Source organism: Lissotriton vulgaris, chromosome 9, assembly GCF_964263255.1.
Source record: "Lissotriton vulgaris chromosome 9, aLisVul1.2, whole genome shotgun sequence".
In the NCBI taxonomy this organism is placed as follows: Eukaryota; Metazoa; Chordata; class Amphibia; order Caudata; family Salamandridae; genus Lissotriton; species Lissotriton vulgaris.
The window spans coordinates 1,144,659,866-1,144,676,852 of NC_141697.1; the positions used below are offsets into that span (position 1 = coordinate 1,144,659,866).

The 16,987-nt window shown below is 43.3% G+C and overlaps 1 protein-coding gene across 1 annotated transcript in view; it reads left to right on the forward strand.

Moving 5' to 3' along the window:
* The first annotated feature begins 4,362 nt into the window (after positions 1-4,362).
* LOC147692933 (inter-alpha-trypsin inhibitor heavy chain H3-like) overlaps positions 4,363-16,987 on the forward strand; it is a 395,157-nt gene continuing 382,532 nt past the window's right edge. Inside the window, exon 1 of the mRNA XM_086939194.1 lies at positions 4,363-4,491. Coding sequence (XP_086795320.1) covers positions 4,399-4,491 — 93 coding nt within the window. The 5' untranslated portion in view covers positions 4,363-4,398. The remainder of the gene's footprint in view (positions 4,492-16,987) is intronic.

Genomic DNA, 16,987 nt, shown 5'->3' on the forward strand with positions numbered 1-16,987 from the left:
CTTTAGTGGTTTCAACTTTCTAAAAGTGGCATTTTCAAAAGTGTAATTTTAAATCCAACTTTACCATGACTTTTTTCTTTTACAATTCCAAAGACGTCAAACATTACCTGGTAACCTGTTGCCATTTGAAAGGTACACCATATTAAATGTAATAAGGTACCTCCAATGTTATCAAATGGGAGAGGTAGGCCTTGCAATAGTGGAAAACAAATGTAAGAGTTTTTCACTCTCAGGACATGTGGAACTTAAAAGTACATATCCTACTTTTTAAATACACTGCAAGCTGCCCTCTGGGCAGTGTAGGGTCTATACTAGAGGTGATGTACATGCATCAAAAAGAAAGGTTTGGGCCTGGCAAAATGTTTTCTTGTGCCAGGTTGACATGGCAGTTTAAAACTGCACACATAGGCTGTAATGGCAGGCATGAGACATATTTAAATAAGAGCTACTCAAGTGGGGGGGCACAATCAGTGCTGCAGGCCCACTAGTAGCATTCAATTTGCATGACCTGGGTACACATATTACCACTCTACTAGGAACTTACAAGTAAATTAAATATGCCAATAAGGTATACGCCAATTTTACCATGTTTTAAGGAGAGAGCACAAGCACTTCAGCACTAGTGAGCATTGGAAAAGTGTGCAGAGTCCTAAAGTCAGCAAAATAAATTAAGGAAACTAGGAGGATTGATGACAAAACGTTAATGAGAAAACCCCACCAAGGATGCCAGATTTAACACATGCCCACCCTCCCAGCAGAAAGTGGGGAGAACTAACCAACCCCCTGCAAGTTCTCATCGCTAATGTGGAAAAACATTGGGAAATCCTCAGCAACGGTGTGGTCTGTTTCAGGATGGTGTTTCACCACAAAGTGCAATTCCTGTGTGGAAATGGGTAGGCATGAGCGGAAAATCCGTTCCGCTCGCGGATTTCGCAGATTTTCGGTAAATCCGCAATCCGCGAACTCCCGCGAATTTACTGAAAATCCGCGAGATCCACAAGCGGCGGATTTCGGGGGCAAAAGTTCAAGCCTGTTGAACTTTTAACTATTTTAGGATGGCGCCGGCAAGCTGCCAGCGCCATCCTAAAATAGTTACTAATTTAGCTTCAACAGGAAGCACTAATAGATCAAATAAAGCAGGTGCTCGAGCACCTGCTTTATTTTATCTATTAGTGCTTCCTTATGAAGCTAATTTAGTAACTATTTTAGGATGGCGCTGGCAGCTTGCCGGCGCCATCCTAAAATAGTTAGTTAGGATGATGTGTGTTTTGTCGAGGCTGGGTAGGAGTGGGTTCTCCCCATATCTATCGTCGAAAATTAGCTATGATGCTTGATGGAGCCTTCACATAATTGACTTTCACTAGCTCAATCCCTGTGCAGTTCCAGTGACCACGAGCTTCTCTGATCCGTGCCTGTCCTTTTATACACACAAGAGGCATGTGAACTCGCATATAAGCCCCGTCCGTTTGGCCCCTCCCCACACACTAGTGGTGTGTGCACCGTCTTGGCGCCCTTTACCCACTTGATGGACAGGTCACTCGAGGGACCCTGGCGCTCTTTGGTGTGATGGCAAAGTTAATCAGCACCCCCAAAAATGTGTGTTTTGTCGAGGCTGGGTAGGTGTGCGCTCTCCTCATATCTATCGATGCTTGATGGATACCTTTGCATAATTGACTTTCACGAGCTCAATCCCTGTGCAGTTCCTGTGACCACGAGCTTCTCTGATCCATGCCTGTCCTTTTATACACACAAGAGGCATGTGAACTTGCATATAAGCCCCGTCCGTTTGGCCCCTCCCCACAGACTAGTGGTGTGTGCACCGTCTTCGCGCCCTTTACCCACTTGATGGACAGGTCACTCGAGGGACCCCTGCGCTTTTTGGTGTGATGGCAAAGTTAATCAGCACCACCAAAAATGTGTGTTTTGTCGAGGCTGGGTAGGTGTGCGCTCTCCTCATATCTATCGATGCTTGATGGAGGCCTTTGCATAATTGACTTTCACAAGCTCAATCCCTGTGCAGTTCCTGTGACCATGAGCTTCTCTGATCCGTGCCTGTCCTTTTATACACACAAGAGGCATGTGAACTCGCATATAAGCCCTGTCCGTTTGGCCCCTCCCCACACACTAGTGGTGTGTGCACCGTCTTCGCGCCCTTTACCCACTTGATGGACAGGCCACTCGAGGGACTCCGGCGCTCTTTGGTGTGATGGCAAAGTTAATCAGCACCCCCAAAAATGTGTGTTTTGTCGAGGCTGGGTAGGTGTGCGCTCTCCCCATATCTATCGATGCTTGATGGAGGCCTTTGCATAATTGACTTTCACGAGCTCAATCCCTGTGCAGTTCCTGTGACCACGAGCTTCTCTGATCCGTGCCTGTCCTTTTATACACACAAGAGGCATGTGAACTCGCATATAAGCCCCGTCCGTTTGGCCCCTCCCCACACACTAGTGGTGTGTGCACCGTCTTCGTGCCCTTTACCCACTTGATGGACAGGTCACTCGAGGGACCCCGGCGCTCTTTGGTGTGATGGCAAAGTTATTCAGCACCCCCAAAAATGTGTGTTTTGTCGAGGCTGGGTAGGTGTGCGCTCTCCCCATATCTATCGATGCTTGATGGAGGCCTTTGCATAATTGACTTTCACAAGCTCAATCCCTGTGCATTTCCTGTGACCACAAGCTTCTCTGATCCGTGCCTGTCCTTTTATGGACACAAGAGGCATGTGAACTCGCATATAAGCCTCGCCCGTTTGGCCCTGCCCCTCACACTAGCGATGTGCACCGTTTTCCCGCCCGGCCATTACCCACTAAATCCGCAAAATCCGTGAATTCGCAAATTCGCGGATTTTGCGGATCGCGAATTCGCAAATTCGCAAAATTCGCGAATTGCGAATTCGCAAAATTCGCCCATGCCTAGAAATGGGCCACCTCAACAGTTTGGGACTCTGACCCCTCATCTCCATTAGCCATCTGAGGGGCCTGTGCTGTGTCTGAACCCAGAAGTGAGCACCAAACAGGCATGGTCTCAACTCCTTTAGTGCCCAGACCACTGCAAAGTCTTCTCTTTCAATTACACTCCACCTCTGTTTCATGGGAAGTAACCTCCTACTGATGAAGACTACAGGTTGATCCAAGCCCTCTAAATTTAGCTGTGAGAGTACAGCCCCTATGCCAAGCTCTGAGGCATTTGTCTGCACAATGAATTTTCAGATGCCAGGGCCCTTGAGCATGGGTGCTGTGCATGTTGCCTTCATCAGGCTGCCAAATGCATTCTGCCACGCCTCCTAGATAGATCCCCTGTCTGGGCAGCATCTTAGAAGTCAGCTCTGTCAAGTCAATAGTGTCTGAGTCTTGGGGGGAGTCCTGTAGGGTGCCCAAGCCAGATGATTTGTGTTTTGGTCTGGAGGGACAGCACCTTGTATTCTCCAACTTGGTGTCCCAAGTAGGCCATGGAACCCTGCCCTATCCAGCACTTACTGGCCTTTATAATCAAGCCTGCCCCACTAATCAATTAAATAGTTTATTAACAATTAAGAATGAATGGTTAATTATTGCTTAAAACATGACTAAAATACATCATTATTACACAATGTACGTACATAATAATCAATTAATTAAATATTAATACATTATGAATGATCAATTAATTAATATTTCATCTACTTCCCACCCTTTACCCTTACAAACCCAGCGTCCCTCAGCTAAAACACAACAAAAATATATAATTATTACACATTTTACATAATTAATAAACAATAAAATACTTTTCAATAGAATTATAATAGTTGTTAATTAGTTAATACTTAAATACCATGGACACCGCCATACATTGCATGAAGGGAGGGAAAATTAGGAGGTCCAATCATTTTCATTTCCAAGTTCTACAGGTAGCCCTGCTTGTGCTCATATATGATCCTCTGGCAAGCCGGTCACTCTTCAGCGGTGCCAGAGCGGTTCTGCCTCATAAAGGTTTTTGAACATTGTAATATTACCCTTAATGCATCATATATTGGGTGTTAGTGACCAGCATACCGGTGGAAAAGAAATAGAAACGAATCTCTTGTTTTTTGCTTATTATGTATTTTTTGAATTCCTACACAACATCTTGACCCTTGTGGCCCACACTGTGCACAACATTAATTTCTAGAAATTATTCTGGCCAGATCTGCTGCACTCTAACAGAACTATTTTAATCTCCATAGAGTAAGTCTAAAGTTTAGTTTGAGAAACCCATGTGTCATTGAACTTTGCAAACATGCTTGCAATTTTATCTGGTTTACCAGACGGACGTTTTCTCTTTTTTCGCGTTTGTTTAATCTTTAGGCTGCCCTCTGAAGATCGGTTATTCATTAACGGACTGGTAATTTAGTCAGTAGATGTTCCCTGGAACATCATTGCCACCATGAATCACCTGCTGCTGGTTTGCGCTCTATTGGCATCTCTCACAGCTTTTGTCACTTCTGATTTTTTGATTAAAGGGCCTGGGAACATCAAGGTAAGCAAATCCCCCCTTTGACACTATCTTTCAGATTACTGTAGTTATTCCTACATCGGGGTGAGCCTATTCAATTCCTACTAACAGCCACAGTTCCAGATCTTCAACCCTGTATTTAACTGAGTAAATTAAGTTGTTGTTGCAGACATTTTATACTGAGATGGTCAGGAAGGTCCAACCATACCTCTGATAGTATTACGGTTAAGGCACTGTCAGGGGAATAATCAGACACCAAATTAAATCACTGCATTCATTTCCCAGTAGCTGGGAACAAATTGCAAATATAGTAATTGAGTGTATAGTAATAAACGAGAGCTGCTAGGATAAATAAGAAGATCAGCAGAATATCTCTTTAAGTCGAGCTCCGTAAAGACTTACGTCCTTAGATAGATATTGGCTGGTAGAATGCCATAACGTTTTCTGCCATGACATGGAGAGGTTCCCCAAACCGGGTAAACCTAGCATTGCATAAGCCTTTTGGCTGGGAAATGTCTGTTTCTATTCGTTTATCTTCCCCAGTTAACGCAGGCACAGTATGTACATATTTACTGGAAATGTATTTTCAGTCTCCCTTACCTGATTAGGGGTGGCCACCAACATGTGCAGGACCCAATATTAATTTTCCTTGAAAGTGTGTCATGTTTTTTGACACAGTTGTTCATGGAGGTAGCTGGGTTGTTATGGTGGTACATGAGTCACTTTAGTTGTAGTTGTAGTTGTTTACCTCCGCCATTTTTGCCAGAATACCTCCTGCACATTGACGGAGAGGGTGATGAATTTAAAGGAAATTTTCGTCTTATTTAGAGTTTGGTGGACATGATACCCTGGCAAAGAGTGGCAAATATCCCATCTTTTTTGTATTATAAGTGAGAGAAGTTTTGTTACACTTGTAACATGATAGACGGATATCTGCCAGGTGTGCGATGGAGTATCCCATCCTCTGAAATCTAAATAAGATCTGCAGCCTGATTCATCAAGCCGAAATGGGCTCGCAAAGGGCCAGATTCTGAGAATCTGGCCCTTTGCGAGCTCTATTTTTGCATTTGGGATTCATCATCCCAAATGCAAAAATCGGTAATAGCGATTTCGATATTTTGCGATGAATTACATTTAAGGAATCTCAATTAGAGATTCTTTAAATGCAATTCATCATCCATTTTAAAATTGCGAATTCGCAATTTCGGCCCGCTATTTACCGCGAGGTCAAACCTCGTGGTAAATAGCGAAAACTTAGAAAAATGCTTTTAAAAGCATTTTTATGAGTTGCATGTTACACACACACATGTCCTTTGGACATGTGTGTGCGCAACACCTGTTCGTATTTACTTTTAAGGGGTGCTACAGGGTGTCCTTTGGACACCCCTGGCACCCTTTAAATCGCAATCTTATTTGCGATTAGCAAATTGCTAATCGCAAATAAGGAATACTCCCCATTCATTCCTATGGGCCTTTTGGCTAATCGCAAATAAGGAATATGTAGGAATCGCTTTTGTTTTTGCGATTCCTACATGAATGCCGTTTTGCGAGTCTGGAATAGCGATTCCTTATGATTCGCTATTTCAAACTCGCAAAAGGGCACTATGATGAATCAGGCTGTTGGTTTCTAGAAACTGTTCAGCACCTGCGCACTGTGATGGTTAAGGTGCTTGATAAATGACAAGCACTGGCCTAAAGCTAACATTTGTGTGACATCTTTCACTGTATTATCGAGCGTTATCCTAGCTTAATAACTGAAAAACACTGGGCCCGATACACAAAAGTAATCTGAAACAAAATTCTAACATTACGACTTTCTGTATTCACAAATGGCATATAGGAGTAGTAAAGTTAGGAATCCTAACTTTACTACTCCGAAATGCCTTTTTTGAATACCAAAAGTCGTAAAGTTAGGATTTTGTCTCAGTTTAGTTTTGTGAATCGGGCCCTCTGTCTTTCTGACCAATTTAACAAGAGCCTCCTCCAGATCATACCTTTCATTTTTTCCCCATAAATGCGTATCTGGTTTTATAAACCAGGAAACCCTCGGATAAAAACAATATTAAACAACGCACCTAAAATCGGTTATCTTGCTAAAGATGTATAAGGGATATATCCTACCATGCCATTAATAAAAAATAATTCAATACCACCTTTGTAACATGCACTTGCATTAATACAGCATGCTACAGATGCTTAGAGGCTGTACTTCATATGAGTAATTATGCAAATTACCAAACTGTCCAAAGCTGAAGGAGACTGTAGACAATTGCAGTTTTGTTTTACTCATCCATAAAGTGCACTTTAATAAGCTGTGCCCCGGAAACTGGCTTAATGGCCTCTCAATTAAATTACTAGCAAATACATTTAAAACTAGCATTTGCAAAGCAAGTAGATCTGGCCTTGACAAGCTGTTGCGATGGAAAACATTTTTATTGCAAGTATATGCCACAAAATTAAAGAAGAAAATATAACGTCGTCTAAGCATGGGGAGCATACTCTTGCAATCAAAATGTATTTTGAAAAAAACAAATTACTAGTGCATATCATTTTAATGTATACTCCAAGAGATCCTGTGACTGTTACACCTGTCACAAACAAATATGCGTGCTCTACATATTGACATCCCCAGACTGATTTCTAGACTAGACTTTGGAAGGGTCAAGATTTTGGCAAAGCTTCAAAATGCCCCTACCCTTAAAACTGGGTTTTGGTTCTGAAAAAAAAAGCAAGGGCCTTGAGCACTGTGCTGCAAGTTTTTCCCCTGGAGTAGGACTCCTTCTTCTTTTCCAGTTCATGAGTGCTTTCATTTACATGGAGGCCTTGAAAAGGAAAAAGTGCATTTGAAGGTAACTTTATCTTGGGCATGCCATTGAATGCTCTTGACCTGGTGATCTTGTGGCAAAGGGGCAACTAGCTAAAGTCAGATGAACCTCCTATGACAGAAGCCAACGGTGTCCCCATATACAAATGAAATGTGGCAATTGCAAGTGTGGGGAGTGAGGGTCATCCTTAATTTACAATATGTCTCCCCCGTTAATTACACTCTAAAGGGGTCATTAGGATGGCGGACGGACCTGCGTCCGTCGGCCACCCCCGAGGTGGAGGGACCGTATGCAGGGGCAGCGGCGGTCCCTCCGTTGCAATTAGGATGTGACCACCACCCTGGCGGTCACATCCCGTATCTTTAACCTTGCGGCGGGTGCTGCTTGAAACAGTACCCGCCGCAAGGTTAAAAATGCATGATTTGCATTTACATGCACAACGCGGCAGGCACCGCGCGGTGCCCGCCGCTTTGTGCATGTAAATGCAAGGGGGTACCATAGGTACCCCCCATGTCCCAACCCCTTCACCCTGGGGGCCCGCAAGGGGCCTCAGAAGCAAAGTTCCACATGCTTTTCCACGGCGTGCAGACACCGCCACCAAATAGCGCTCATCATCCCGCTGATCAGCGGCAGACGGACCTGCCGTCCGCCGCTGTTCCCAACGCCATCCCACCGCCATCCTAATCGGGCGGTGGGTGTTTTTTCTCATCACGGCAGTAAATCCGCATCCTCCGGGCCGGCGGTGGCTTCTGGAAGATGCAAATTCATCGCCATCCTAATGACGCCCTAAATTAGGTCTTTAGTCCTGATACCCATACTTATAGCAGAGACACTTTGGTTTTGAGTGCTGCTAGACCTGCATATGGGGAGCTACATCAGACCTCTTCCCGTATTTAGACTATGGCAGTTGGAAGGCAAACCAGTAAAATACGCCTATAATTGCAATGTGACCATCCATCCACTATTCTTTGAGTCCTCCATTACATGTCAGAGAATTCTCACCAAAGTGCTGTAACTAAAATTACAGGAGCAATCTTGGCAACAATGCAATGCCAGCGGCCACCATGACTTAGCTGCTGGCTGCTATTTCTTTCATGCTAAAAATTCCCAAAACCTGTTTTTGTTTTCTACATAACAATAATGCAATGACTCTAATGGATTGTTAGGCATATCATATTGCTTTTTTCATGTTTCTGACCACAAGATAGGATAGGACCTCTGACACTGAAATGCTAGTGGCACTATGATGGATGGGTCTCTGGCTAAACATTTGCATTGGGGGATCAGCTGACGCTCTGCCAATGAATTTAAAGTGGATAGACTAAATGGGCAGGGGAAGCACAGAATTGACAGTGAAACTCCGTTATCACCCTCCCTTAAAGGAGTCCTTTAGTAAATCAAATTTTTACAAAAAACTGCTTCATCTAATATTTCTCTCAATGCTGATAATATTGAATGCTTAATGAATCTTCTGTTTCTAACTTGGAACATAAGTACGGAAATAATATATTCCACGCACTATTGCGGGGGTTTGTTTATTTTGATTTACTGCTTTAGTGTATATTTTTGTATGTCATTGGAGAATATATAACGTTCTCGTCTAGAATACAAAATTGCTTATTGACACTGATAGTTTGATTTTGGTACAAGCTGCCACTAGACGAATATGTGTCTGTCTTACTGTAATTGTATTTTTTTAATGTTGCTGTAATAGTACTCTGTATTTTATCAGTGTGACAAAAATGAGAAAACATGTCTGCTCATGTATGAGCTTTAGTATATAGGGGCAAATTTAACCCTTTCATTGCTGCCGTCGGCCATTGGCCGACGGCAGCACTACCTCCCCAGTGCTGCCGTCCGCCAATGGCCGTCGCGGCCCCGCCCGCGCACGGAAACGCCCGCACCGCAGCGGAATTACCACCGCGGTTAACAGGTTAAGAGCCCTAGTGCATCACTCTTGCACCACACAATGTAGTGCAAGAGTGAAGTAACCAAATCAAGAGATGTATGGCACCACGTAAGGCCGCCTTGTGGGGCCCTGCATGACTTCTTAAATCTTGAGTAATGTAACAGCGCAAATTGCTGCATTGCATTGCCAGGGAGTCTTTTCCATGGGTGTTCCCATGCAACATCGACGGATTTTGACACTGTTACAGATTTACTAGAAAAGGTAAACCTTGGAATGCACCAAAAAGATACACCTCCCCAGGAGAAGCGTAATGAGGAGAATTATGTTTATTTGTCATCATTCTTTCCTCTGTGCTCCATTCGCTGCACACATAGAAAGAAGAAAAAGCCACTCAGGATAGTCTTTGTGCAGGATAGTGCACAAAAACAATCCTGCATGCAACACAGGCACATTTGCAACATTGTGCAAAGGTAACTGCATTTATTCCTGGTAGGCCATTGTGCACCAGTGTGGGTTAAAGGACAGGCAGGCATCGTATTCTTTTTAATATGGTGCATTCCTGCCCTTTTCCTGTCACAGAGCACAGCAAGGTGTCTTGCTGCGCTACTTTTTTGTAAATGTGCTCCATAGTATATTTGAAAGATATGGCAAGGCCTTTCAAAGTGAGTGTACTAAATGTTGGAGTTTGCAAGGTTTTGTTGCAGTGAGCAAAACGTCCTATAGGCATCAATTCTTAGAAGACTAGCCAAATATGTGCAAAGAAAGACATACATATCCCTTACTGTGGTTAAAATGATAAACAGAGCAACTTAGGAGTCCATTTTACTACTACTACTAGATGCAATGTTTCTAATAAAACTGTAGTACACATCATTGATGCAACGTAAGTGTAAGAAGTATACACTGACCTCGTATTGTTCAGGATACATCTATTTACACCCTTTTATGGGTGAGGCTCAAGCTTTAACACAGTACAAATTATTCAGATCTCCAATTTTAATAGCTATCTAATAGCAAAAAGCAAACTATTTCAGAAAAGCGTGCTCAAAGCCATGTTGAGGACGCCATGAAGAAAATAAATGTTTGTTTAGAGTGCTGAAACCTCTCTGTTATGTGGAAGGTATTGGTAAACGCTTGGATGATGGCAGGATATATACTGAGTGGAAGTGAGAAAACTGATGCTTATTTGGTTTGTTATTTTGGCTGGACATCCGCCCACCAAAACGAATAATCACAACTCTTGTCGAGGTGAACTATTTACACCACTAAATTACCTTGAGCTGCAACACTTGCTTCTCATGACAGAGCAGACAAGATTTATATAGGACAATGTGTAACGGGTTTATGCAATTACAAAACAGTGATAAAGCAAAGCACCAAACAATAAAAATCCCAAACCCAATAAAAAGAATCAGAGTAACGTTCAATTTAAAAAACGACACGAAAACAACAACAAAAATCCAATAAGGAGAAACAGAGAGGGGCAGATTTATGTCGGACTTGTGGCACTTTTGCGCCGCCGTTGCGTCACTTCTGTGACGCAGCGGCGGCGTAAACCCTGCGCCACGTTGCAGCATACTTACATCGTGATGCATCTATGGAGATGCGTCACGGTGTAAGGCCCTGCGCCACATGAAACCTGCGTCAGGTTTCATGTGGGCATTTCCACACAAGGGGGGCGTTCCGTCGCAGGAACGCCCCTGAAAAGAGACTCAGTGAAATCTACAAGATTTCACTGAGTCACTTTCCCAATGCTGATGCATCAAAACCCTGCGCCTGCTTGAAGCAGGCGTAAGGTTTGACGCACCACGTTAGAGATAGGGCAAGTTGGAATAGGGCTGGAGTTGCATGCCGCACGCAACACAACTTCAGCACTGTGCCAACTTTACGCATTAGATGCAACATGCATCTGTTTATTCCTGCCCCATGGTGCGCTGCATTGTAAATGCAGCGCATCATGGGTGGCGCAAGGATAAACTTGCGTGCCGTATCTTTCCTGGCGCATCTCTGCCGATTTGCAGAGAAGCGTCAGGCAACATAAATCTGCCCCCCTATGTTTTAGGGATTCATTGTAAGTAAAAAAAAGCACCAAGAAAAGGTAAACCACCGCTGACAGTCAGTGGACAGACTAGCCAGGACCAAGGTTTATTTTCTGGCTAGACAACAAATAAACAGTTAGAGAGAGGGTCCAGGGGATATATAATTTAAAGATCCACACCTGATTTTATCCCCAGCTCCTACTTAATGTATAACACACAAAACACAGAGGGTCTACCAGCTAAATTCTAAAGCTGCACTGTCATTACCGAGTCCGCAGGATCTCGGAGTGTATATATCACATAGAGACAGTGTATTTCAGAAAAAAGAGAGAGGGGTGAACACTAGATGCATAGAATAGACCAGCACATCATGGGTTATTCGTACATGGCTGACTAATCCAAAGCAATTAAAAAAGGTTTCCCATCAAATTGACTCAATGATCAGTCCTATCATTTGGCCAAACCCAGGTGCATAATAGGCTGGTCCCCTGATCATTGGGACATCAAACACCGCACCTTATTGCTGTTTTAGGATTTGGTCCACCAAAATAAACAAACCGTCCATGATGACTGATCTTTTGATGGTAAAGTAAACAAGTGTAACAAAAAAATTAGTGACTTAAAATAGGATGGAATGTCCTCCTTCTAACAACTTTATTCTACGGACAAGACACGCCTCCTAATTAAAAACCAGAACAGTGCAAGAGAGACAGTAACAAATATCTGTCTAGAAATGGGCCAACATGTTTCTGCCTGATGGGTATTTAATCCCTTGGCATTCATCAGGGCCTCTGCTCTTATAATAGTTGCACTCCTAGTAGTGGAACAAGAAAATCACCACCATCACCAAAGAAATAAAGTCTGATAAAACTAGTTGAATACGGTACGGCCTGTAACAACCGTGGACATTAACCCTCCATATCACTTTGGCTACTGTGAATTCTGTGAAGGAAAGTGTTACATCATTAATGCTATATTTGATGTGTCAGTCACATATACATAGTGTGTCACCCAACCACAATTATATATGAAAGAATAAATGAAAAAATAAAATGCTCACCCTTAATGGTAGGAGAATAGACCTTTTTTCTGAAATACGCTGTCTCTATGTGATATGTACACTCCGAGATCCTGCGGACTCGGTAATGACAGTGCAGCTTTAGAATTTAGCTGGTAGACCCCCTGTGTTTTGTGTGTTATACATTAATTTCTGGCCAGCCATGATGGAGCCTCAGTGGAATATTCCTAGTACTGTTCCCGGTGAAAGGCTGGAAGTCAAAAAGTTATAATATTTTCTACGTCCTCCTGGTCAGAAGGAAATATTTTCAAAAGTTTGTAAACCTTGTTTTGGTGCCACAACAACCACAGGAGTACACGTTTAATGGTCCCAGGGCCTTGGGGGTGTGAAAACTCACAGGGGGGTAGAAGGCAACTAACAGACTCCAGAAAAGTCCAGTTACTACTGATCTGCTGTATACTTCCAGGAAAGGTCTCTTTCAGAGAGTTGTGTGCCTGCAATCACACAGGAGGTCAGTAAACTGACCCTTGGAGACAACTTATTTTTCCTGGGTACAAGGGAGAGCAGGTCTGGTCCTTCAGGGGTCCTATCAGATCACAGACAGCATGCCCCATCCTCTTCTGTTCTTCCACAGGCAGAATTAGTATCTTCTCATATCTAACACTAAACTCCAGTTTGAAGCAGGCCCTGTAACTACAACAAATCCAGAGACAGAAGTCTGGGTGGAGAAACACAGCATCCTTCAGTAACCAGACAGGGGATACACATGAATTGTTATAGCATCCTGTTCTCTCCTTTTCAAATGTCAGTGTTACATGTTGCTTTAGAGAACCGTCAAGCAGGATTTGACACTGTGCTGTCAACTGAATGACCACAGCCCACAAACCTGATATTTAACTGAGTTCAATGGAGTCATCTCTGCCCATTCAGGTCAGCCTACACCTCGTTCACACTTATTTTCAGACTGAGAACAGGCAAGGAGCTGCTAGAGAGTTAATTCAAATTATCCTCAGGAACTTCAGGCAAGGGAAGAGGTAACTTTTTAAAAATAACCTTTTTTTATTATTGATTAAAATCGACACCACCATTACATTTGAATTTTATTAGCTATTGAAAATTGTTCTTTAATTATTTTCTAGCTGATCCCATTCCCGGGTTATAGTATTAGCATTTTAATCAATATGTTTTCTACAGTCAGGACTGCCACCGTGAAAATAGTTTTTTGTGCCTTGTCGCTGTATGAACATGGCAATATTACTAATATTTAAAAGAGAGGTTTGAATCTGCCAAAACGGGTTAGGCACTGAAGAGGATAGGCTTCACAGGTGAGGCCTGTAGCCATGTTTGCACCGCCCATGTAGAGGATGGCACATATGTGCTCCAGTCCACTGTGGCATTTAACTTTTAAGCCATGGCTGCATTCTCCAGACCATATACTATGGAATTACAGTCAAATTAAAGTGCCAATCAGGATTAGGATATTTAACCCTAATTAAAGGGGAAACACAGGAACATTATCCAAGGTTAGCAGGAATAAAGTATATAGAATTCTGAACTAGCAAAAATAATGTCCTATAAAAGGTGACCATGGAGGAAAGGCACATTTGCTACACTTATTCTTCAGGGAGTACTGGTTCACCACCCACCACACACACTGCTGCATAAAGCTTCATCAATGCAGGCCTTCTCACCCCAGCCCCTGGTTGACGCCCTACACAACGACGATGCAAGACTCCACAACGTAGGACTCTGCACACAGCTCCACAGATCCTCTGGTGGATGAGGTATTTTCAGCACATGACTTTGCATCGCAAGCCCCTCGATGATGCCCTACTCCACAACAATACACAATCTTGCATCGCAACCTCAGCTCCTGTGACTCACTGCTGCCTTATGCATTATCGATGCGGGATCTCGTAATGCTCCACAACCAGGATTTAACATACTCTCTTTGAGTGAGCCTAACTAGGTCCCTGTATCCGGCCGCAGTCCATCACGGTCAGGCTACTATTGTGACTTTGTCCTGGTGGAGTATGACCAGATAACCATAATTAGAGCTTTGTGCTTCTGGGGACTATTTTTACCTAAAACTTTAAAATTTCATATCTTCGACTTTACTGATTGGATTTTTATTGTTTTGATATCAAATAATTCATAAAATTATACTCTATTCTTCTAAATTGTTGTGGGACTTTTTTGTGTTGTGTTTTCGCATTAGTATTGTTTGAAGTGCTGCATAAATACTTTACACATTGCCTCTAAGTGAAACTTGGCTGCTTTTGTGCCACACTGTGTTTAAGCACAGGTTAGATTGGAGTTTGTGTGTGTTTCACCTGACAGAAATTGTGAATGCTGCTTTAGTAGGGTGTCATCCTTCTCAACCAGTAACACAATTTCCAACACTAACTCGTAACAATAAGGGAAAAGAATTGCATCAACAAGTTTGCATAGTGAAAAATTTTGCACAATTCTAAATACAATAAACCATAAAACGATCCCCTCCCACAAAAGCTATAAGCAAGGTTATGGTGTTCCGACCCAACAGAGTTTGAGATTGCTGCAATTTGACAGGAATGACAACAGAAGAAGGTCACTCATCGAAAAAAATTGCAAAGTGAGGATCACACCTGGGGAGATGACTGATCAAAGTTGGTGACTAAGCAGTTCCATTGTATTGAGGGTCTTTACGCACTTAATTTCAGTGTTGCATCTAATGGCCCCAGGCTCCTTCCAAAACATACATGCTGACAATCTGGAGTGAATCAAAGTACATTACCTGCATTACTGCCATGTGTGTTGAAAACAATCTTTCCCACCACATCACCTCATGCCTTCCAACATTGCCACAAAACGTCAGGCATATGCCATTGCCATTTCCCACACGTCATTTGGGCCCTTGACTGAACACATGTGTTGGAAAGTGGATTAGTAGTGGTGGCAGATATGCATTTACCACTGGCAATAATACCACCAACACAATGTAGGGCTCTGAATAGGTCTTAGAAAATGATTACTATGCTCAACACTTGGCAGCTTAGCTGTGAGCACACAGGCCTAACTTCAAAGACGGGTATGTAAAGCATTTAAAAACGTCAATTCAGAAAATAATTAAGACAAAACTAACAATAAAAATACAACACCAATTTGTAAAAATAGGACATATTTTTATCTTAAAATGACATCTAAACGAAAAAGATCCAATGTAGGGAACTGGGGTTATGAATTTTTTAGGATTTAGCACTATAGAGAACATAGAAACCTATAGAATGGATTGGGACATCTGGTCGCACAAGGCCTGGACGAAGTCAAAGTTGCGGGCCGACTGCGATGGAACCCAGCGTGGCTACCCCCCCTGGTAAGTCTTGGTCAAAGTTTTTACCTTCTAACTTAGAAACTTTTCTGAAGCTTTTCTTCCTGGGGTCACTTGAAGCTCTCAGCCAGTCTGAATTTGGTGAGGGTTTGCCGGCTTGCCTTGCAACGAGCTAGTGGGCGAACTTATGGAAGTCAGACTTACAGAGCTTTCCAGCGGGATGAACTGGGGATCCTTGCCAGCATGCGGTTGAAGACGGGCGGCTTGACTCACGTGGTTGGTCCGGGTCACCACTCCTATGTTTGGACTTGGAAACTTTTACAGAACTTTTCTTTGTGGGGTCCCTCAATGCTCTTCACCAAGCAGAATTTGGTGAGGGTTCTCAGGCTTGGGTTTCAGCCAACTCCTGGTCAAACTCTGGAAGTCGGAACTTCATAGCTTTTCATTGAGATGAACCTGGATGACAGGCAGGATTGCAGTAGAAGGTTGCCTGCTTGGCCGACCAGGTTAAGTCGGTCCACTTAAGGAGCTTTGTTTCAAAGTTGCTTCAAAGTTCTCCAAACTTCTGGAACTTCTTCCTGAAGTTCCTCAAAGGGTCCCAAATTGTCTAACACTTACTCCTAGGGTCTGGAAGCTCTAAAATGGTCCTTGAAAGTTTGGGACTCCAGTTCCAACAATCAACAAAACCCTCACAAATCCACTGGTAGTACTCCAGACTGAGGATCTTGGCGGTGATGTTCCTGGCGAGCTCTTTTAACCTGTAGCTTGCAGGGTGTCCACTCTTTAGTCATTTTGAAGCAAGGTAGTCCACAGGGCTATAGTTCTAGATTGTGCAGTAGGCTCAATCTTCAGAGTGCCGGGCCTGGTTGGTGCAAATCAAACTTCTCAGCATGGACACCTCTTCTTCCTTAAGTTTCAAGCAGCAGCTCCTAGAGGTTCTGCCCCTCTCAGATACTTATTCCAAGTTCTCTGGGTCAAGCAGGAGGGCACTCCTGTCCAGTGAGGTGCAGGACAACACCCCAGGGTATGACCATATCCTCCAAAGTGTATCAGTATTTCCTCCCAGAGAGAACCATTTCTCCAAAATTCATCATGTCTCATTTTCCAGCAGGGGGAGAAGAGCTAGCTAAACACACCTCCTGAATGGTTCTCCATAGTTTCCCCCCCTTGAATCTGTTAATTCCTTCCTTAATACTACCATCTGGCTGGGATCAAAGAGCAGAGGTGTAAATGAAACAGGCTTCTCCTGCCTTTCTCCTCCTTTCATTGAAGAATATTGTTTAAAACCCCTCCCCCTGCTCTTGCATTCTCCTGGCCGCCCAAAACAGCTTTCTAACCCCAGGAGCTATTTTCACCTCATCAAATGAGCCTGCCTAATCTACTTAACTCTGACCAATCAGGTCAGACCACTGGAAGGCT